At 42.4% G+C, this 20245-nt stretch overlaps 4 protein-coding genes across 5 annotated transcripts; 2 read left to right on the top strand and 2 right to left on the bottom strand.

Moving 5' to 3' along the window:
* Positions 1-796: 796 nt before the first annotated feature.
* LOC146688063 (alpha-2-HS-glycoprotein-like) lies at positions 797-3168 on the top strand. Its single transcript, XM_085439536.1, has 7 exons — positions 797-1071; positions 1432-1539; positions 1630-1711; positions 1834-1988; positions 2082-2177; positions 2309-2380; positions 2505-3168. Exons 1-7 carry the CDS (start codon positions 874-876, stop codon positions 2952-2954), a joined length of 1161 nt encoding a protein of 386 aa, XP_085295662.1. The 5' UTR covers positions 797-873; the 3' UTR covers positions 2955-3168.
* Positions 3169-5154: 1986 nt separating this feature from the next.
* LOC146688062 (alpha-2-HS-glycoprotein-like) lies at positions 5155-6685 on the top strand. The gene is made up of 6 exons (XM_085439820.1): positions 5155-5281; positions 5372-5453; positions 5570-5724; positions 5818-5913; positions 6045-6116; positions 6240-6685. Exons 1-6 carry the CDS (start codon positions 5195-5197, stop codon positions 6615-6617), a joined length of 870 nt encoding a protein of 289 aa, XP_085295946.1. The 5' UTR covers positions 5155-5194; the 3' UTR covers positions 6618-6685.
* A 750-nt stretch (positions 6686-7435) lies between these two features.
* On the bottom strand, positions 7436-12327 carry LOC146688061 (uncharacterized). Its single transcript, XM_085438722.1, has 6 exons — positions 11216-12327; positions 10885-11052; positions 10683-10804; positions 10441-10606; positions 10006-10121; positions 7436-9934 (listed from the first exon to the last, which is right to left on the bottom strand). Exons 1-6 carry the CDS (start codon positions 11487-11489, stop codon positions 7601-7603), a joined length of 3180 nt encoding a protein of 1059 aa, XP_085294848.1. The 5' UTR covers positions 11490-12327; the 3' UTR covers positions 7436-7600.
* Positions 12328-14227: 1900 nt separating this feature from the next.
* Positions 14228-18791, bottom strand: LOC146688060 (profilin-2-like). 2 transcript variants are annotated; one of them, XM_085438720.1, is made up of 3 exons: positions 18356-18742; positions 16935-17127; positions 14228-14634 (listed from the first exon to the last, which is right to left on the bottom strand). In XM_085438720.1, the coding sequence occupies exons 1-3, from the start codon at positions 18482-18484 to the stop codon at positions 14537-14539; spliced, it is 420 nt and encodes a 139-aa protein (XP_085294846.1). In that variant the 5' UTR covers positions 18485-18742; the 3' UTR covers positions 14228-14536. The 2 variants fall into 2 exon arrangements, with proteins under 2 accessions (XP_085294846.1, XP_085294847.1); XM_085438721.1 differs by lacking the exon at positions 14228-14634 and adding an exon at positions 14641-14959 and having other exon boundaries at positions 18356-18791.
* Between the last annotated feature and the right edge of the window lie 1454 nt (positions 18792-20245).

Raw genomic sequence — 20245 nt, 5'->3', positions numbered from 1 at the left:
GGGAGGTTGTTCTTGTGGCAGGCTGCTACTAACAAAGTGCCTAAAGATACAGTTTAAAGGGCTCATTCAAAGCTAAATCTAAAGAAATGGCCGTGGCTCGAGACGTTTGCATGGTACTGTAACATATCTGTGATTTAATGCTGAATGGAAGTGACCGTGTGTTTTTACTAAAGTTATTAAACCTCTAAGCTTTGTGAAGTATTCTAGAGGGAATGGAAAAACTCTGCGGCGGTCCTCAGTCTGCACTTTATTGCTCATTTGAGAAAACATTTGAAATCTTCTCATCAGTATCTCTGTTTGCGGCCTGCTGCTGACCTTGAGTGACACTGGTGTAACAAGCAGATGGTCGCTGTCCCCCCAAAACCTGGCAAACATCCTGTTTTTTTCTTTTTTTTAGTATCATTGAGCAAGTCCGCAGATCCCTGCTGACAGTGGGGCCCAGCTCTGTAGATGACCAGCGTGACCTCTGTTGAGGGAGACAGCTGGTTACACAATACGAGTGAACCCAAAGATCTTCTCACATGTAATATTTGATATATATTCACGGCAGACATAGAGACAGATGTCAGAATATGTTGCAGGAGTGTGACACTAAAACTGATTTGAACTAAAGGCTGCTCGTCCCACGCTAGACTTTGTGAGTTTCCATTTTCTTTGGCAGTTATCCTTTAAAAAAAAAAAAAAAAAAAAAAAAAAAAGAGCAGCACCATGTGACGCAAGAGTCAGGAGGGATGAACATGGTGTTTAACTTGGCTCTGTTTTCATGTTTAAAGTACAGGATATATAAGCAGCGACCTGCACCAGCTCTGCCTCTCATCTTTACCAGCGTCTGCTCGTCTGTGATACCTTATTTTTGTTGCATTTCACACAGAAATGAATCTCCTGAGCTTCACTGTGGTGCTGGGACTGCTGGTGGGGACATGGGCTCAACCCATCGTGCGAAGGCCTCTGTGCGACTCCCCCGAGGCGGAGGAGGCTGCTCTGGTGGCGCAGGATTACCTCAACGCCCAGCACCATCATGGCTACAAGTATGTACTGAACCAGATCGACGACATCAAGGTCTACGCGAAGGTAAGTCAGCAGGTGGAGGTGCTGTTTAGTTACATACAGAAATGTGTGAACACAGTAGAAAAGAATAACGTTTACTGGGCAGAGAAGAAGGATAAACACTAAGTGTAGAAGTCCATACTGCATCATGTTATAGACAGTTTTGTTTATGGTGCCCCTCTCTTTCTAACTTTTTAGGACATTTTCAGACTAAATCAAAAGCAGCTATGTGCTCTATTTTTGCTAATAGGAGCTCTTATATGTTCACCTGCATCTGGAATAATATATACAGCAGAATTTAGTCAATTACCATCTTATGCACTACATTTTTTAAAAGTAATGTAACAATTGTGCAGTGATTTGTATATATTTTTGCTTTTTTAGCCAGACGGAGATGAATACGACATGGAAGTTGACCTGCTGGAGACAGACTGTCACGTGTTGGACCCACTGCCTCTTGCCAACTGCACAGTCAGGCCCAAAGTACAGACGGTGAGACGCAGAAGCTCTCAGGCTTCGACTCCTGTAATTCAGTCGATATTAGTTCTGATCAACCTACTTTGATTCTTCCTTCTCTTCCAGGCGGTAGAAGGAGACTGTGATGTGGTGCTGAAGAAGGTTGGCGGTGTTCTGAAGGTCATTGCATTCAAGTGCAAATCAGAGGGTAAAGATCACAGATGCTGCTCTCATCCAAATGATTACAAAGAACAAACCACAGCAGTGTCCATACATACTGTCAACCACACTGTCAATAACCTGTATGTGACTTTCCTGCTCGACTTGTAGTATCCACAGAGGATTTGTGTTTGGGCTGTCCCAGCCTCCTTCCCCTCAATAACACCGATGCGCTGGACTTTGTCCATGCCTCTCTGACAACCTTCAACAACATGACTGTGAACACGACACACGTTCTTCTCGAGGTTGGAAGGTTGTCATCACAGGTCAGACAGTCAGGATACTTTTTACCAGATGTAACACAGCTGCATGCTTTAACCTGCAGCTGTCAGTTCATCAGTGCTGTTTAATACTTTCAGATTGTGTCTGGTGGGCCCATCTTCATAACAGAATATGTGGTTGTTGAGGGAAACTGCACCGAGGATCCCTGCGTGCCTCTCAACGATGCCATGGCTGTGAGTACACAGTAGTAAAAGCACTCAGTTTGTTTTCAGGCCTGTTGATCTGATCTGAGATGGAGAAATGTTCAATCAGGTCACCAGATGTTGAAAATGAACAAAACTGAGAGCTGTGCCTCTCTCTCCAGGCTCGTGGGATTTGTACAGCCAAAGGTACAATCGCCCAGCACAGTGTGGACTGCAAGATGTTCTCCACTCTGGTAAAATACTGCATCTGACTTCTAATATGTTCTGCTTCATGAAGACAAAACAACATTCACCATCTAACGTTCACACAGAAAACATTAAGAACTGTTTTTTCTCTCACTGATGTCATTTTTTTAGATTCCCATTGTAGATGCCAACAGCACTGCAGCTGCAGACCCCGTCCTACCACCAGTGGTTCATGTGCACACACACGGCCTGTCACACAAGCATGGCCACAGCCACCACAAACTGACGGCTCTCCACAACCCCCATCAAAACGTCCTGTTATCTGCAGAGTCAGCAGAATCAGATGAAGTTGTACCTGTCGTCCCTGCTGCTGCTGCTCCAGCTGCAGATCCAGCTCCAGCTGCAGATCCAGCTCCAGCTGCAGACCCTGCTCTCGCTGCAGATCCTGCCCTTGCTGCAGATTCTGACTCAGCTGGAGAATCTTTATTGAAGGAAAGCTCACCTAACTTGAAGAAGAGAGATGTATCTGCTGCAGCTGCTGCCGTGGTTGATGCTCCTGCTGTTCAAACAGGACCAGTTACTCTCGTGCCAGTCTGCCCAGGAAGAGTCAGGTTCTTCTAAGTGTCCAAGTCTCACAGACTCTATACTTGCTTTCATTTGTAGCAGAGCACCTTTGATACATTAGCCATTTCCAGTAGATGTAACAAAACACCAACCAATGAGAAATAATTCATTGTTTTAAACTGTCAAATCAGACAAGCTTCTCTGTCAAATTGTCTGTAAAGATGTTGAATAAATCTCAAGTGAATTTACAGGGTTAATGAGGACACACTGATCATTTGTACTGTAGTTCTTGCCGTCATTCTGCAAAGTCCTCTAGAACGATTTCAAAAGTCCACAGTGCTGTTTGCCTGTTGTGTTGACTCATGCCAACGACCCTCCTGTGAACCGGCTGACATTTCTGATACAGCCATGAACAACAGCAGCTTTTCCTCTGCACATCCATGCTCACCACAACTCAACATTTCAGAAATGAATGAAAACACCAGGATACTCATACATCCAAGTATGAAAGAGTTCACACTTCATAATCATAAGAGGCTATTTAAAGATTTCAATGTGAAAATGTTGATAAGATATTTTATCCCATCGACCTGAGTTTCTCAGGTTACAGACAGACAAACATACAGGTCAATGCTGGTGAATATAGGCAAAGTCTATTAGTGAATTTACAAGAATGGATCAATGTTCAGGAAGCTGCAGTTCATGGTAAAGGACAAATTAGGTAGACAGCCTCAAAAATGCTGTGAACCCTCTGAGTCTAAAAAGCGATATGATGCCCCCACGGGCTAAACTGATAAGAGAAGCAGCCAAATAAAGAAAAAGTTGTCCTTGGTTACCCACACACGAAGAGATAAGATGATTTTTATACCCAGCTGCTCTAACACCCACTTTCCAGATGTTTTAGACAGTTGTTTTGAACCCATAAACATCAAATTCTCAGCTTAAAAAAAATTAAAGCACAATTTTGGTTACTGAGCCCGTAATGAGGCATTCACAAGAGTCCAAACAGTAAGGTTGTGATGTTGGTCAGTATCCTCCGGACCCTCATTTAGTTTCCTTTAATTTATATGGAAAACCTGGAAGTTGTGGGGCAGCCACCTTGAAAGGTTTGAAGCTTGATGAGGATCAAGTGAAATAGTGGGTTTATACTCACTTTTGCTCAGTGTTACTGTTTGCCCTCTATTTCCAGAGTGTACAACCCATCCTGAACAGAAATATACATGTTTTTTCCTCTTAAAGGCAGAGAATCAAACAGATATGCACACCGTATCGTTTCCTATAGACAGGTTGAATAATGAGCAGAGATGACCACACCTTCAGGATGTCCGACTGTGCTGAAAGCACATCTGTTTGAGGCCAGAGTTCATGGCTCCCAGCTACCGCTCACTGTAAACTTCAACCTATTAAACAGTAACTTTCCACTTAATAGAATTTACTGGATTCTTAGAGTCACCCTTTTCCAAATCAAAAATCATTTAGATGCCAAAGGAAGCTTTCATACTGAAAACACATGCACTGCTCCTCAATTTCCACAGCTAATGATATAACAGCTCGTTAGACTGAATATATTCACTTTTCTTTATTGTTTATATTGAGCACTGCTGTTAACAGAGGACGACTCATTTTAATCACTGCAACATTTAAATGTTTGTAACAAATTGTGGCTCAGGCCATTGTACAAGTCTACATGAATTAAATGAGTAAATTAATTAGCTTTAAATGATGAACTGGGACAGAGTACACAGACAAGTGACACAAAACTGAAACAAACGTGTCCGATCATGAGAAAAACTTCCCTCATGAATCCTGTAACAGAAAATATGACTGAACAGAAGGTTTTGCTTCTGTCCTGCAGATGTCTTCCTGCGACACCGCTGAGGCTGGCCTTAAGACTTTTATTGCACATGTTGTGACATAAAAAAAAGAGGGACACGAGTCCTTTAATGGGAGTAAGATGTAAGGTGACATGCACAGCATAAGAGCCTAACATAACTTAGTCTTTGTAAAAGTCATGCAGAGTTTGAAAAAGGAGTTGCAGCAGAATCCAGGTAATGTTTATGTATTTAGTGCTGGTCTTAAACATGAAACAGGACTTTTTTTTTTTAAATGGGGAGACGAGGGAAATTAAATTTAGCTTTAATTTTGGAGACGGGAGGTCCACTTTGCTTTTATGAGTATATACAGCAGAATTTAGTCAATTACCATCTTATGCACTACATTTTTTAAAAGTAATGTAACAATTGTGCAGTGATTTGTATATATTTTTGCTTTTTTAGCCAGACGGAGATGAATACGACATGGAAGTTGACCTGCTGGAGACAGACTGTCACGTGTTGGACCCGCTGCCTCTTGCCAACTGCACAGTCAGGCCCAAAGTACAGACGGTGAGACGCAGAAGCTCTCAGGCTTCGACTCCTGTAATTCAGTCGATATTAGTTCTGATCAACCTACTTTGATTCTTTGTTCTCTTCCAGGCGGTAGAAGGAGACTGTGATGTGGTGCTGAAGAAGGTTGGCGGTGTTCTGAAGGTCATTGCATTCAAGTGCAAATCAGAGGGTAAAGATCACAGATGCTGCTCTCATCCAAATGATTACAAAGAACAAACCACAGCAGTGTCCATACATACTGCATGTGTCAATAACCTGTATGTGACTTTCCTGCTCGACTTGTAGTATCCACAGAGGATTTGTGTTTGGGCTGTCCCAGCCTCCTTCCCCTCAATAACACCGATGCGCTGGACTTTGTCCATGCCTCTCTGACAACCTTCAACAACATGACTGTGAACACGACACACGTTCTTCTCGAGGTTGGAAGGTTGTCATCACAGGTCAGACAGTCAGGATACTTTTTACCAGATGTAACACAGCTGCATGCTTTAACCTGCAGCTGTCAGTTCATCAGTGCTGTTTAATACTCTCAGATTGTGTCTGGTGGGCCCATCTTCATAACAGAATATGTGGTTGTTGAGGGAAACTGCACCGAGGATCCCTGCGTGCCTCTCAACGATGCCATGGCTGTGAGTACACAGTAGTAAAAGCACTCAGTTTGTTTTCAGGCCTGTTGATCTGATCTGAGATGGAGAAATGTTCAATCAGGTCACCAGATGTTGAAAATGAACAAAACTGAGAGCTGTGCCTCTCTCTCCAGGCTCGTGGGATTTGTACAGCCAAAGGTACAATCGCCCAGCACAGTGTGGACTGCAAGATGTTCTCCACTCTGGTAAAATACTGCATCTGACTTCTAATATGTTCTGCTTCATGAAGACAAAACAACATTCACCATCTAACGTTCACACAGAAAACATTAAGAACTGTTTTTCTCTCACTGATGTCATTTTTTTAGATTCCCATTGTAGATGCCAACAGCACTGCAGCTGCAGACCCCGTCCTACCACCAGTGGTTCATGTGCACACACACGGCCTGTCACACAAGCATGGCCACAGCCACCACAAACTGACTGCTCTCCACAACCCCCATCAAAATGTCCTGTTATCTGCAGAGTCAGCAGAATCAGCTGAAGTTGTACCTGTCGTCCCTGCTGCTGCTGCTGCTCCAGCTGCAGATTATGATTCAGCTGGAGAATCTTTGACGAGTAAGGAGCCTCCTCTTTTCTTCAGGAAGAGAGATGTATCTGCTGCCATCATGGTTGATGCTCCTGCTGTTCAAACAGGACCAGTTTCTCTCGTGCCAGTCTGCCCAGGAAGAGTCAGATTCTTCTAAGTGTTCAAGTCCCACAGACTCTATACTTGCTTTCATTTGTAGCAGAGCACCTTTGATATGTGAGCCATGTCCAGTAGTGGCAGTAGGAATAATTTGCTTTAAACTGTCAAATCAGACAATCATCTGTGTAAAACTGAATGTAATGCTGATCATTAAATCTTCAGTAAATGTGTTTATAAATCAAAACAATCGACTATGTCAGTACATTTACAGGCCTAGTGAGCACACTTATATGTACCATGATGCATTCAGTCATCCCTGCAAAGTCTTTCAGAACAAGTGCAGAAGTTTACAGTGCATTCAATCCTGCTGTGAACCCGCTGACACTTCTCATACAGTCATGGAAGAAGAACACACACACACACACACACACACACACACACACACACACACACACACACACACACACGCTTTTTAAAGATTTCATTACACAGTATATTTTACTGACAAACATTGTGTGCTAAAACAAATGAGAGCAGTGGAACACTTGATTTTCAAGTTCACCACACAAGCACTCATCCACCCACCCCCAGGCAACTGTTTATGAATGGGCAAATTCCATTTATTGCATTTACAAGAACGGATCAATGCATATCATGCTAAAGCACAAACAAGCTGGACAAACAGGTTCAAAAAAGGCTGTGTACCTTCCAAGTGTAAGAAGCGGATATTATGGCCCCACTGGGTAAACTGATAGCAAAAGCAGCCAAACAGAGGTCGTCCGTCACGACCTACGTCACAGCAGATATGAATTCTATGCCCTTCTGCCCAACACACACTCCAGAAAAAAAAAAGTTCAAAGCACACGTTTTGGGTAGTTGCACCATTTATTCACATTGCTAGAAATTGCTGCTTTCATGCTTCCAACTTCAATGCTTCTTCTGAAGGAGTTCAAGAGACATTCGTACGAGTCCAAACAACAAGGGTAAGGAGTTCAACACCTGCCTCAGCTACACACTACCACCAGCTTAGTGATCAGCTTCTCAGCCCCATCCTTGAAACATCTTTTGAGCATTATGGGGTGGAAACCTGTTGCTGGAGCCTAAAGGAGTCGAGAAGTCTTTAAAGGATTCGTGGAATTTTAGCTTTAACTGTGCTGCACCTAAAGGTGGCTTGTAGAGGGGAAATATAAGTGGAGGGCCATCCGTAGTAAGAGAAAGGAATGGCAGACCGGAATTGTTAATGTCATCATTATCCTCATTTTCATTATCATAATCATCACCATGGTTAGCATTACCAGGCGAGGGAGTGGGAATACCTTCCTCAAGCCACTTGGAGAGTTGTTCATTTCCCTGCAGGGGCTTAAAATTCAGTGGAGTCTTAAGTTTACCATTCTGCTTTTTTGCAAGATTTTGGGTCATAAAATTTAAATCAACAGTCGGATCTCTGTAAAGCTCAGAGGAATCCACGAAGCTGTTGGGCTCCCTGCCTGGTAGTTCACGCTGTAGCAGCACATAATTCCCAGAATAGAAATTTAGAGTCTGCTCATGTTTGGAGTTTGAGTCACTTATGAATGGTTTTAAATTGTTCGGGAACACAGAGTTGTTATAAGTGGATACAGGAGCGTGCTGAAGCCTATCGAAAGGAACCATAAAATTATCAAGTTCCTCTCCAGGTGATTTATTGTGTTGCTGCTGTGAATTTGGGTTGTTAGACATAAAATTAGGCCACGTTGGACGGTTCAAGTTCCCAGTCAATAGTTGACCGTTTACCTGCACTGGGGACTTAATGTTATTCAGCTGATATTGCCCTGCTGGGTCATAACCTGAAGGCAGAGGTTCTGAGGATTGGCTGTGTAGATACGGCCAGTGGGCATGCAGTGAATTAGGTGCGGGGTTCACGCGGTTCAGTGGTTCATGATTTGCAGTCCAACTTGGATCATTTCCTCGTGGTGTAGTAGGGTTGCCATCTGGTGGCTGTAAATATAATTGCTCCACATTTTGATCTGGAAAGGGGTGCAGTGAGAGGGGCACAGAGGTGTAAGATGAGGCAGATTGTGCTGCTTCAGTCGGCTGTTGAGGAAGTCTTGCAGAACCCACACCAAACTCAAAATATGAAGCTGTAGGTGGAAATGAAAGATCTGGAAACAAGTGAGGCACATCTGCACAACTGCCAACTCTAGCTGGAGTAATATGGAGAAGCTGATAAAAAGTCATTTGTGTACAGCAGTTAGACAAGGAGCACACAGGTTGCATATATGCAGAGCTGAGCTGAGGATCTTGCGGGGCTGTATAACTATTGATAGTTAGTGGAATTGCAGATTCAGGATGTTTTTGGTCACTGGGTTTAGCAGCACCCTGTGGCTGCAAATAGGTAGCAGAGGGTAATGTCACAGGCTGTAGCAGCTGGAGCTGCTGTGGGTAATAGAGCTGGTTAAGTAGGTGATGCATCTGACCCTGTGGATATCTGAGAAGAGGTGGTGTGCTTTGGACTGGATTTTCCTCATTTGTTCCAGCTGGTGTCTCAGATATTTGACAAAGTTTGTACACTTGTCCCAAAAGACTTTCAGCTGCTGATGCCAAAGCAGCATTTGGATTTCTGGCAGGCTGATTTTCAGGGCACAAGTACATTTGCTGGTGTACCTGACGCTGAGGGGCTTCAGGCTGTGGTGGCTGAGGAACAGTGGAGGGGTTTGTAGCAGGCTGTGCTTTGGGCTTTGGTTGGGGGTAGAAGTGATAGAGGTGGGAAAGTTGGTTCTGTGCTTTGGGTTCTGCTTCCTCTGGTTTTTCAGGTAATTTGTGATATGGTGGATGATCTTCAGATGCTGAAGGCTGTGAGTAAAAAGAAAATGAATATGGGGGTTTTTTGTCTTGACTCTCGGGTTGGCTTGCAGGAGGTTCCTGAAGGAGACTAGGCCGTGGGTTGATTGGGCTGGGAAGCAAATGTTCTTCAAACTGACCTGCTGGTGGTTTAGTTATTAGTGACAGTGTAGGGGCAGGTGGCTGAGAATAAAAAGGGGGAAAATGTTGCCATCTTTTCCCTGCATCAGTTTGGACAACTGGAGATGAAGCAGGTCTAGGATTCACTGCGGGTGCAGCAGGTGTATTGACCAGACTTGCAGAGTAAAAGAAAGTGGGGTGGAAAGGACGATCCGTATCTTCTGGCCACTGATTCAGCATATCTGAGTTCTGAGGAAGAACCGCTTGATGAGGATCATGAGGAAAAGTCGACGCATACACACCTTTGCTCGGCGTTTCATTTTGCCAATCGGGATCCTTTGCTGGGTTTTCTGTGAATTCAGGCTGAGCTGGTAATTGTGACGGACAGGAAATTGTTGTTTCTCCATCTCCAGCAACTTCCAGAGTATACAACCCATCCTGAACAGAAATACAAGTTATCTTTCTTCCTAAGAAAGGGAGAAAAATCAAAACAAACATGCACAACATACCTTTTTCTCTAGGCAGGGCGCATAATGAGCAGAGATGACCACACCTTCAGGATGTTCGACTGTGCTGAAGCCACATCTGTTTGAGGCCACGGTTAGTGGCTCCCATTTACCGTTCACTGCAAAATAAATGGCAGGCAGGAACTCACCTTAGGTTTCCTACTCCTAAAGTCATCTTTTGGCAAACTAAGCTATCATTTAGAAAATATAGAAAGCCACATAGAAAGCTAAAAAGTTTAGACAAAAAACAAAACACACACACTGGAGTTTGGACCATCAGTTAACCTTAAGAGAATCTAAAATACATGAAAATTAAGTGGTTGTCATAGTCACACAGGGTTTGGAAAAAGTATTTGTAGGCCAGTTTAGCCAACATGTCATGTCTTTAGTGCTGGTTTAAAAACAAAAACAGAGACATGATGAGGACCAAAAACTCACACTTAACTTTAATATTGGAGACGGGCAGGGTCCACTCCGTTTTTACGAGCATGTCCGCAGTATTGCAGGTGACCATCGGAGGATTCAGTGACAGCGAGCCCATGAAAGGGCACGACATCCTCACTGGTATGCCCCACCAAAGCAGTGGGAGAACATAAGTGTCCTCCTGAAAGCAGCAAGGAAGCTATTATACATAAGCACGTGGTTAAAATGTGCAGTGCCTTCAGATCACAGTGACCCACCTGGAGAGCGACGAAGCAACCATCATAGGGTGCGACTAGGACCAGATCTCGTCGTGTCGAGCTGATGGTGTAACCGCAGCTCGAAGGTAACTTGGACAGGGGCAAAGGAGACAAATGGCTTCCTGGGGGAGACGTTCAGCAGGAGGAGGGTGTAAAAAGCATTACATGGAACTACTATGCAGACCTTAACATAACTACTTACCCCTGTCCACGAAAAGCAGAGATCCAGGGGTAGAAGCAGCATCATGAACCTGAAGCGTCATGGAGTCTAGCGTACATTCAACCTTTGGTTCCATCTTAAGGAGTCGTTCCATTGCCTCCAGGTCGAGACCACCATATTGTCCATCTGGTTGTTTAGCTTCCTCCCAGGCTTTCAAAAGTAGGGTTTGAAATTAGTTTTAGAAGGTATGCAGTCGTTTACTAGAGGCCCTAAAACACTATGAACACAAAATCCTTTACAAGCATAAGAGACCAAATGTTGGATTTATTACTTTTAAAAGCCATGGCTCACTTTCAATTTTAACTTTACGTACCCACGTCTGCCTGGTAATCTGTTTCAACATCCCTGGTGTTGTTTGTGGTCTTGTTTCTGTTGGGTTTAGGACTTCGCAGCAGCTTTTGCCCAATTGAAAGTTTTCCATGATGCTGATGACCTTTAGCTCCACTTTGACTAAGCGTTGAGTTTCCACCTAGTTCATCCAGGGCTTTAAGCCTCGTCAGTGTTGCGCATTGACAAAGTGAAGCAGAAAACAAAAAGAGCCCAAAATACAGTGAGCCATTAACACCCCTGCTCTCTCTACACGCCATTGGAACAGAGGAAAAAGCACTGCCCCAGGACTGTACCACAAAAACTGATCAGTCCTCTTAGCATGTAGTGCTAAACCTGGTCTTAATTTTGACTAATCAAACACCTAACCACAGCAGCTGGTGCCAATGGCGCAGTTAAGAGCAGGAGGTAGTCTGTGGCTCTGACAAGACAACAAGATTTACAACAAGTTACCCTGCTGCCATTTTTCTAACAGAACTTTTTTGCTGCTCAGTTTTCCTTCGGCTGAATGATGCTATACAGATTATATTTTATGGTAATATAATTCTTCTACAGCTTGTTTAGTGGCCAATTTTCAGACTTTTTGTTGCTTCATTTTGTGTGAAACATCTTTGAAACTTTTTTAAAAGAAAAATTGAATAAAATCTCAAATCAAAACTCCACTGCAATAATAAATCACATATGGATTGTGTTGCTGTCCGTGTCTCCTTTATTCTGGTCAAAGTGTGGGTAGTGTGGGTTTGGTGGGCAAGCAGCAGCTGTACTAAACTCAATACTAAGCAGTCAAACACTGTTTAGAACCACAAATTTTACTGAAATCTAGCGCTTGTCCCGAGTTTCCAAATTTGAGTCCCACTCTGAGGAAATGTGCCTGATATGGTGCATATCTAAAATCTAGTGTGTTTCTTTAGTGTAGCAAAAACACATGCAGCTAGTCTTTATACAAGACAATGATGTCGTGAGACTTTTTTTTTGCCAGTGAGAAAATGAGTAAAGACATGACTGATTTTGTCTCAGAGATTTAGAGCTGTGTAGCCAGTTTATCCTTCCTGTCTAGCATGTTTTCTTTCCTTTGGTTTGATTAGGAACTGGTCTGAAAGTAAGACAGATTATCACCCAAATCCCATTTAGATCAACACTTTATTTTATTGTTTTAACCTTAAAAGTTTGTCCTTAGCTACTGAAAATACCAAAGCAGCCCGAGCAGATCAAAGCGATTTCCCTTTGATGGCAGCCTGCAATTTATTAAAACTCTGTAATTCCTACAGATTTTAGTCATTAAACACTTCAGCAAGTTTATTTCTGGGATTTGGCAAGACTCGAGTGCATTCTCCTATTAAAGAGTGGAATGTGATAATTCACACATTAAGTGTAGCAGTAGCGTTCTCCTGTTTGATCATAAGATCTAGGTCAGTGTTTTCCCAATCAGAGTATGTACTGTTGCTAATTCAGTGTATCATTAGCACAATAAATTCAAACTGCCCCAGTTACAGCTATAATCACTAAAACTCCTGATTTACTCCATTAAACAAAGATTGAAGTGATGAGGCAACAGACTGGACATACTGGCTTTCCCTCTGGTTGGAATAATGTTTATTTGATCTGTCTGTAAACAAGACGTCTCATCGATGCATGGCATTTGAAACAGCAGATTTTGTGGCAGAAGGAAACTTCCCACTCAAAGAAAAGTGGACAAAATATTCCAAACTTTTTTCCCCCCCGTCGTTTAATTCTGTACATATTCCACAAAGTCTGGAGATTACTGATGCCAAAATATCCCTTAGGAAAAGTGCCATTAAAAGTTACTTCTTGCTGGGGCAGCAGTTTAAAAATCCAACTTGTGGTAGCAACAGATCATCAGATATTGATTTTTTTTTTTTTATGGCACAGAATACACAGTTATTCTCAGAAAAAAAAAAATTCACAAGACAACTTACAAATGTTCTTATTCCAACCAACACCATTTTCAATATGTTTAGTGTACACAGCATCTTTTTTTTTCTTTTAAATATACTTCTACGTACCGTACTATGACAATTTGTGAATACACCTTTGATGACTAAAGCACAAGGCAAATAATCCCAAGGCGCTGGAGCCCAGCAGCCTCAGTTTACAGTCAAAATGCATTCATACTGTAGTACAATAACATTTCAGTTTCATCGGTTAATGAACAAGAAGTTAGCGACAAATCAATTAGTGATGAGAAGTTTAAGTAGTGTTGAAGTCTAAAGAAGCAGTTACATGTTTTACAGTCATCTCAAGTAGTCGTCTTAATGATTTACAGTCAACAGGTGATGCCAACAATCATCCATCAGAATAAGCTGAAGGAGCTCTGATAACCCTTTTATATTGACAATTGGTCCAAAGGGAGGGAGACTTGGGGGGGAGAGGGGTGTGTATGCATGTAGTGATTTTACAGCAAAATTTACAGATAGCAGGAGATGACAGACGTCTCAGCTGGCACAGAGGTGGAATGTCTGCAGAGACTCCCGAAATATAGTGAAGTGAGACGACGACCTCAGTAATGGGTGACCTTACACAACAGCCCAACACCACATCGTTAACTTTTAAGACCACATTCAGGTACAACAGCAAAGAAAAGCATGTGATGGAGGGTTGAAGAAGTTGTGCGGCGAGGGCGGCGAATCGGTACACACATACAGGACTTTAGAGGAAGTTTGTCATTTCTTTAATGGAAGCAGATGAGAAGATGGTTTTGGCTGGAATACGGCGCTAGGACAGAGGAGGGAGCCGGGCTGGGATCCAAGTGTTACAGAGAGTATGCATGCAACTTTTAAATGCCAACATGCTGATTTATAAAACAAAAAAACAAAAAAAAAACAAAAAAACAAAAACAAAACCACAGCATCTTTTAGTAATGCTCAAAAGAAGGGGAAAGAAAATGCGTAATTATGCACCTTCACCACCATCACATGTGTACTTCCTGTTCAAATACTAGCCACTTGCTGCAGTGAATGTTATAGAAGGCGAGTCCAAATTTGTTGAACGCTTTTATTACACTTTGCGATCATATTTGATGCACACTTGTGGTTAACATTTCAATGAACATGCCATTACTGTAGTGTCAGAAACATCAGAAGTACAATGTTTAAGTGGGGAACATTAAAAAAAAAACAAAAATAAATAAAGAGGGTGGTGTTGGGAGGGTTAAGCAAACAAAAGGTTGTGTATAAAAGTAGACTGGATAGGAAGTAACACTGTATGCCACCTAATCCTGGAAGTAGTGTCAACACAATACGGTGAGTGGTAGTGAGCTGCTAAGGTGACGAACGGGTGGAGAGGTTGCTTAATATCCAGACTTCCTCAGGTACTCAGCCATTGCATGTGCTTTCTTGTTAAGATTTCCACCATGGACCGCCTCCTTTCCCATGACTATAACCAATACTGGAGCACACAAGGAAAAAAAGAGAAATGAACAGAATTGAAGAGTCTCCCTCCCCCTACAGGATGGATGGGGGAGGGGGGAACAAAGGTGACACAGCATCTTACCACTCTTCATTGCTATTAAAAGTTTCCAAGACATTTGACTGCTTTCAGGAGAAATCTTAACAGCAATATTTCTTTTCTCTTCTTTATGTCCCTCAAATTTTAGCTAAGTGAGCTTGAAATCATTAAAACCCTGAATCCCTCAAGTATTTTGCCATTGAGTAAGCCTTCTTATTCAATCCGCCTCCATGGACCCCTTCTTTGCCCATTACAAGAACCAAAACTGGAAAAGAGAAGAGATAGAAAAGAGACAGTTAAGAAAAAGAGGTAAGAGAAAAGCAGTAAGAGTGTTTTCCCACACACAGGTTCTACTTGGGCGGGCCGCTCAGGTATATTAACAGCTACCTAAATGTGCCTGATAAATGTTTTTGTTCAATTTTATTTTCCTCATTGAGTCCGACGTCATCTCTGATCAAGTTAACACTAGAAAAATTTCTGCACTCTTATTTTGAAAGGTCAGTTGCTGATAACCAGCAAGCACTGACCATTTCTCTTCGCACGTTTTCTCTGCTGCAGCTTTCACCTGCTGCTCAGTGGATGTGCTTTTGAAGATCCACTGTGAGCTGGAGGTTCACACCTGCCAGAACCTGCAGCAGGTGGAGAACTGGTTTATGTGGCGCTACACCGAGCTCACTGAGGCTGCAGGGAATAATAAGGGCTACCAGCTACAGTCTAAAAACTATGGAGTCATAGTTCAACTGCAGTATGAGACTCACTGAAGATACAGCTGATGACATTGCTTAAAAAAAAGCAAAAAAGCAAAAAACCTTGGGTCAAAGTGCAGACCCAAGTTGCATAGAAAATGCTTATAATTTATTATTTAAGACAGCTCCTCCCACTTTTACACACACACTTATCTCCCGCCACAAGTGGAGCACAAGTATGTGGGAAACACTATTAGAAATGTGACATCTAAGGATATTCAACTGAAGTGCAGTTTTATTATTAGCATTATTCATGTTGCTACTTGACACAATACAGCCTCTACACATGTCCTGTGTCACTGAACCATTGATTCAAATCTGCCAAATTCATTAACCATAATTTCTAGTTCTGTTAAAGACAAAACAGTTACGGATGAGTGAGCAGTTTCCTGCACAGCCCTCGTCTTCAGTGCACTTTTAAATATTGGTGTGTTTTGCACTGACAAACTGCAGGAAGACCAGTGCACTTGATTAGACCCATTTTCTCAGCTTCTGCTGACCTCTGCGTTTACCAACAAACCAGATGTGATTCGCCCAAGAGATTTAGGACAGAATCGCTCCTTTTTTGAGGGTCCTGGCTCTTTCTGCTAAAGAAAGATAATACCAAAAAAGAAAGACACTAATCAAGGTGCACTGTACCTTCCATACAGTTAAGACTGTAGCACCTCCATGCATGTGCTGTTGAATCAAATGTGTGCATTATTTCTTTGACTCTTCAAGTGAGGAACAACATGCAGAGAAGTAGAATAACAGGTGGAAATAGCTCGTGCTTAGGGAAAGAAGAAAAAAAAACCCAAAAAGAACAATACAACTTATAGCTGAGGACAAAACAGTAAATGAAAACAGAATCTGGTTTTCATTGCAACCAGTGTTTCTCACCTTAGCACCAGGTTACAGTCATTTTTAAACAAATCATTTTCAAGTGAGAACTGATTTAAAAGTATTTAAATGTTTTGGATGTGTGCAATTAGCGCGCACGCACGCGCACACAGGCAAATTGAAAGAAGCGGGGATATCGTGGCTTATAAAGCTGTACTAATCTTGTAATAAATGCAAACACTAGAGTAACCGTAACTTGAGTCAAAGATACTAAAACCATGTGTTTGAGGCCTACAAAAGATTTAAATCATCAAAATAACAATTTTCTGCCAACACAAAACTTGTTTCTTCACTAATGTTAAACTATTTCAGTAGTTTTGGCCATCCTGTATCATTTGACCTTTATAGAACAAATGACTAATTAAGAATATAAACTATTAATGAAATACTGGGAAAAATATAACTTTGTGCATCCTGTAGATCTTATTCTGGCTCAGGTGTGGATTACAACCATAGCAATGAGATAAGGAAGTGATGTCATGCTGCAAGAGAATGAGCCTGACAAATCTAATTTAAGACATTGCTCATACCCATGTGTTTATGGGAAACAGTAGTGTCTTAGCCTAAGTATGCATTCTGATAGCTGCAAAAAGCTAACCCATAATACGCCTTTACCTTTGCCGGCTCTTCCCACAGAGATATTGTATGTAGGTTCTCCTCCTTGGCTCTTTGTCCTGATGTCCATTGTCCAGTCGCCCTCATCCTGGAGGCTGTCTCTGAGGACTGAACACTTCTTTGAGCCCAGAGTGAGACCGCTGGTGTAAAAGGTCTCCCTGTCCTTACCGATAAGGACGTCTATTTCCTGAGACTGAGGAGAGAGAGAGGGGCAAACAAAAAAAGAGACACACAAAGCAACAGGATTGAGGCGATATTAGTCACATGCCCAAGAAGTAGATGTGGTTCCAGTGACATGGCAAGCATAATCCCATTTCAAATAACACAGTATTATTAGTTAGATCAACTTTAATGCATGACTTTTATGCACACATGAATTCCGCACAATAATAATTGAGGGCTATTTTAAAAGAATTGCACATGTCTTGACTTTTGGGGATTCGTTTCCATCCTTGTAAACACTGTTTTATAATTCTTTTGTGAGAATTGGGTGATTTTTTTGCAAAGACATATTCCAATTCTGTTCTGGGTGTCAGACAAAATGATAGAGGCCTCAATTATCTAATATTTTAGAAAGGCACAGAGAAAAACAAAAGGTATATTATTAATAGTAGCATTCTGGCACCGGTCACGTGTGACAAAACAGCGGCATTAGGAATTACAGACTAGCATCAAGGGAAAGGACCGCGTTGAAACCCATTCTCTGAATCCTAACACGCCCTGTCCCCAAACCAGGCGATAATATGATCGGGATCCTCTGCCTGCAGGGACTAGCGGAAGTAAAGCGGCGTCTATGCACCGGTCTACCGCTCAAGCAATCCCAATGAATGAACTGAAAACGCTCATTCCCTATTAAAAGACGAGCATTTATAATTGCACTCGTTTCTTGCTCGCACTGATAACACTGCGGATTTACCCCAGGCTGAACCAAACACCACACATTAGCTTTTAAAAGCACCCGGAGCCGGTAAAGCAGCAGCTTAAAGTTAGCTAATCAAAGCAAGCGTGCACACAAAAGCATGCACGCTCCCTTCAATCAGACACAGTCTACTCGCTGGTCTTAAATTAGCTAAGTGTTGTTTTACCCGGGTTCCCTCACCCCTTTATTTTGATTATTACAAGACAGCACGCCATAATCATCTATTTGTGTGTGAAAGCCATTATACGAGAAGCCTTCTCTGAACCACATGAGGTCTAATCCCAACGTTTCCTTAGCTAGAAAAAGCCGACACAGGCCACTGGTGAGCTAGCCAGCTAGCCCATAAGCTAGCTCGGCACCGTTAGCTCGTTAGTCGCTCAGATCCTGCGAGGTAACGGTTTCTGCGCTCCTCTGGCTGGTGAACGTCTGCGTGACAGATAACATTACTGCCAAACGAAACCACACTCTCACACCCCCAAACGAGCTCGTTTTGACTTCTTACCGTGATATTGTTGAATGTACCACCGGCATGTGCTGCCCAAACATATTTGGCGTCCATATAACCAACAATGGCGCTATCCTGACAGCTGCCATCGGCCATCAGGTTTTCCACGTAGCTTTGCCAAGACATTTTCAAGAAACTGATGATATAAATATATTTAATTTAAAAAACTACACCTATTTTTTAGTGTTGTCGCCAAATAAGAGGCAAGACAGAATGAAAGAAAGCCCGCAGACTAATTTAGAGTCTCCAATCTAACCCACACTTCGACGTTGAGCAACGCGAAGGCTGGGGCAGCAAAGAAAGCCAGGGCAGTGAGGCAGCGGCTGGGTGTAGTCCGTATCAGATCACTCCGCACAATGAGCTCCCTGGCGCTTTTATGGCAGCAGGCGGCGGAATAAAGAGGGACTTATCAGCTCAGCCAACAGTCAAGTCTGAGGGACTGCCGGGGTGGAGATTTACTGATTCTTCCATTAACTTCAAGTGTTTTCATGTTGTATGGATGACATGACAAAGAGCGTCAGACCAGACACCGTGTGGGCTTTTACCCGCAGTACACAAAAACAACACGCACTGAGATGCACGTGTCTGATGGATTTCGCGATTATTTTCTCACCTAACGATCCTTCATATTATTGCTACTTAAAATCTGCATTCACCGGCCACTTTGTTAGGTACACCTGTTCATCTGCAAGTAATTGCAAGTATCTTATCAGCCAATCACATAGCAGCAACTCAATGCATTGTAAATATGGTCGAGACGACATGCTGAAATTCAAACCGAGCATCAGAATGATGAAGAAAGGTGATTTAAGTGACTTTGAACGTGGCGTGGTTGTTTGTCTCTGTATTTCAGGAAAAAAATATCGGGGTTTGGGTTAGGGTGAAAATGCCTTGTTGATTTCAAAGGTCGGAGGATAATGGCTAGACTGCTTTGAGGTGATAGAAAGGGAATAATAACCCAAAAAGGCCATTCATTATGTTCATTATTCATAATTCATTATATTCTGAACACACAACACTTTGACCTTGAAGCAGATGGGCTACAGCAGCAGCCAAAGGGTGCCACTTCTGTCAGCTAAGAACAGGAAACTGAGGCTCCAGTCAACAAGATACTGGAAAATGTTTCCTGGTGAGTCTCAGTTTCTGCTCCAACATTCTGATGTAGGGTTAAAAAAAACAAGAAAGCATGGCTCCATCCTGCATCATATCAATGGTTCAGACTAGTAGTGGTGGTGTAATGGTGAGGGGGATGTTTTCTAGGCACACTTTAGGTCCCTTAGTACCAACTGTGCATCGTTTAAACACCACAGCCTGCCTGTTGTTGAATGTGTCCATCCTTTTTTGACTACAGTGCATTCATCTTCTGGTTGCTTCCAAGAAAGATCATCTCAAATTGCTTACTTGAACATACTAAGTTCACTGTACTCAAATAATCCCCACATCACCAGATCTTAGTCAAATCAAGCACCTTTGGATGTGCTCATGAACGTGCAGCCAACAAATCTGCAGTAACTGTGTGATGTTGTCATGTCAATATGGGCCAAAATCTCTCAGGAATGTTTTAAACACCCTATTGAATCCAAGGGATGAAGAATTAAGGCAGATCGGAAGGCAAAAAGGAAGTCCAACCTGGTACTAGCAAGTGATGACTACTGTGAGATATAAACCAGTCTCCCCTAAGAAATCTGATTATCTGAGATAAGCAACCCGTATATTTATTATCTGTGTTCTGCTTGGGGTCCTGGAGACAAACTCAGAAGCCCAAGACTGCTTAACATTATCTTATCAGCTTGGAACTTTTCATGACATCATTTTAGATTCTTTTATGTGATTAATATAAAAAATGTGCTCAGACTCTAGCTAACACAAATATATGGAAAATTAGAA

This window comes from Copadichromis virginalis, linkage group LG18 (assembly GCF_057382275.1).
Source record: "Copadichromis virginalis isolate Kocher_CV1m ecotype Utaka linkage group LG18, C_Virginalis_male_GT1.1, whole genome shotgun sequence".
Taxonomy (NCBI): domain Eukaryota; kingdom Metazoa; phylum Chordata; class Actinopteri; order Cichliformes; family Cichlidae; genus Copadichromis; species Copadichromis virginalis.
This window is presented reverse-complemented; position numbering and strand designations above follow the sequence as displayed.

Bases quoted from the DNA above. Each gene is read 5' to 3' on its own strand.
- LOC146688063 (XM_085439536.1), top strand. From the start codon at position 874: ATGAATCTCCTGAGCTTCACTGTGGTGCTGGGACTGCTGGTGGGGACA. The intron at 1,712-1,833 runs GTAAAGATCACA...CTCGACTTGTAG, and splicing joins ATTCAAGTGCAAATCAGAGG to TATCCACAGAGGATTTGTGT. The intron at 1,989-2,081 runs GTCAGACAGTCA...TAATACTTTCAG, and splicing joins TTGGAAGGTTGTCATCACAG to ATTGTGTCTGGTGGGCCCAT.
- LOC146688062 (XM_085439820.1), top strand. From the start codon at position 5,195: ATGGAAGTTGACCTGCTGGAGACAGACTGTCACGTGTTGGACCCGCTG. The intron at 5,725-5,817 runs GTCAGACAGTCA...TAATACTCTCAG, and splicing joins TTGGAAGGTTGTCATCACAG to ATTGTGTCTGGTGGGCCCAT. The intron at 5,914-6,044 runs GTGAGTACACAG...CTCTCTCTCCAG, and splicing joins CTCTCAACGATGCCATGGCT to GCTCGTGGGATTTGTACAGC.
- LOC146688061 (XM_085438722.1), bottom strand. From the start codon at position 11,489: ATGGCGTGTAGAGAGAGCAGGGGTGTTAATGGCTCACTGTATTTTGGG. The intron at 11,053-11,215 runs GTACGTAAAGTT...TACTTTTGAAAG, and splicing joins AGATTACCAGGCAGACGTGG to CCTGGGAGGAAGCTAAACAA. The intron at 9,935-10,005 runs GTATGTTGTGCA...ATTTCTGTTCAG, and splicing joins CGCCCTGCCTAGAGAAAAAG to GATGGGTTGTATACTCTGGA.
- LOC146688060 (XM_085438721.1), bottom strand. From the start codon at position 18,484: ATGTCTTGGCAAAGCTACGTGGAAAACCTGATGGCCGATGGCAGCTGT. The intron at 17,128-18,355 runs GTAAGAAGTCAA...CTCTCTCCTCAG, and splicing joins GTACATTCAACAATATCACG to TCTCAGGAAATAGACGTCCT. The intron at 14,960-16,934 runs GTAAAGGCGTAT...TCTCTTTTCCAG, and splicing joins TGTGGGAAGAGCCGGCAAAG to TTTTGGTTCTTGTAATGGGC.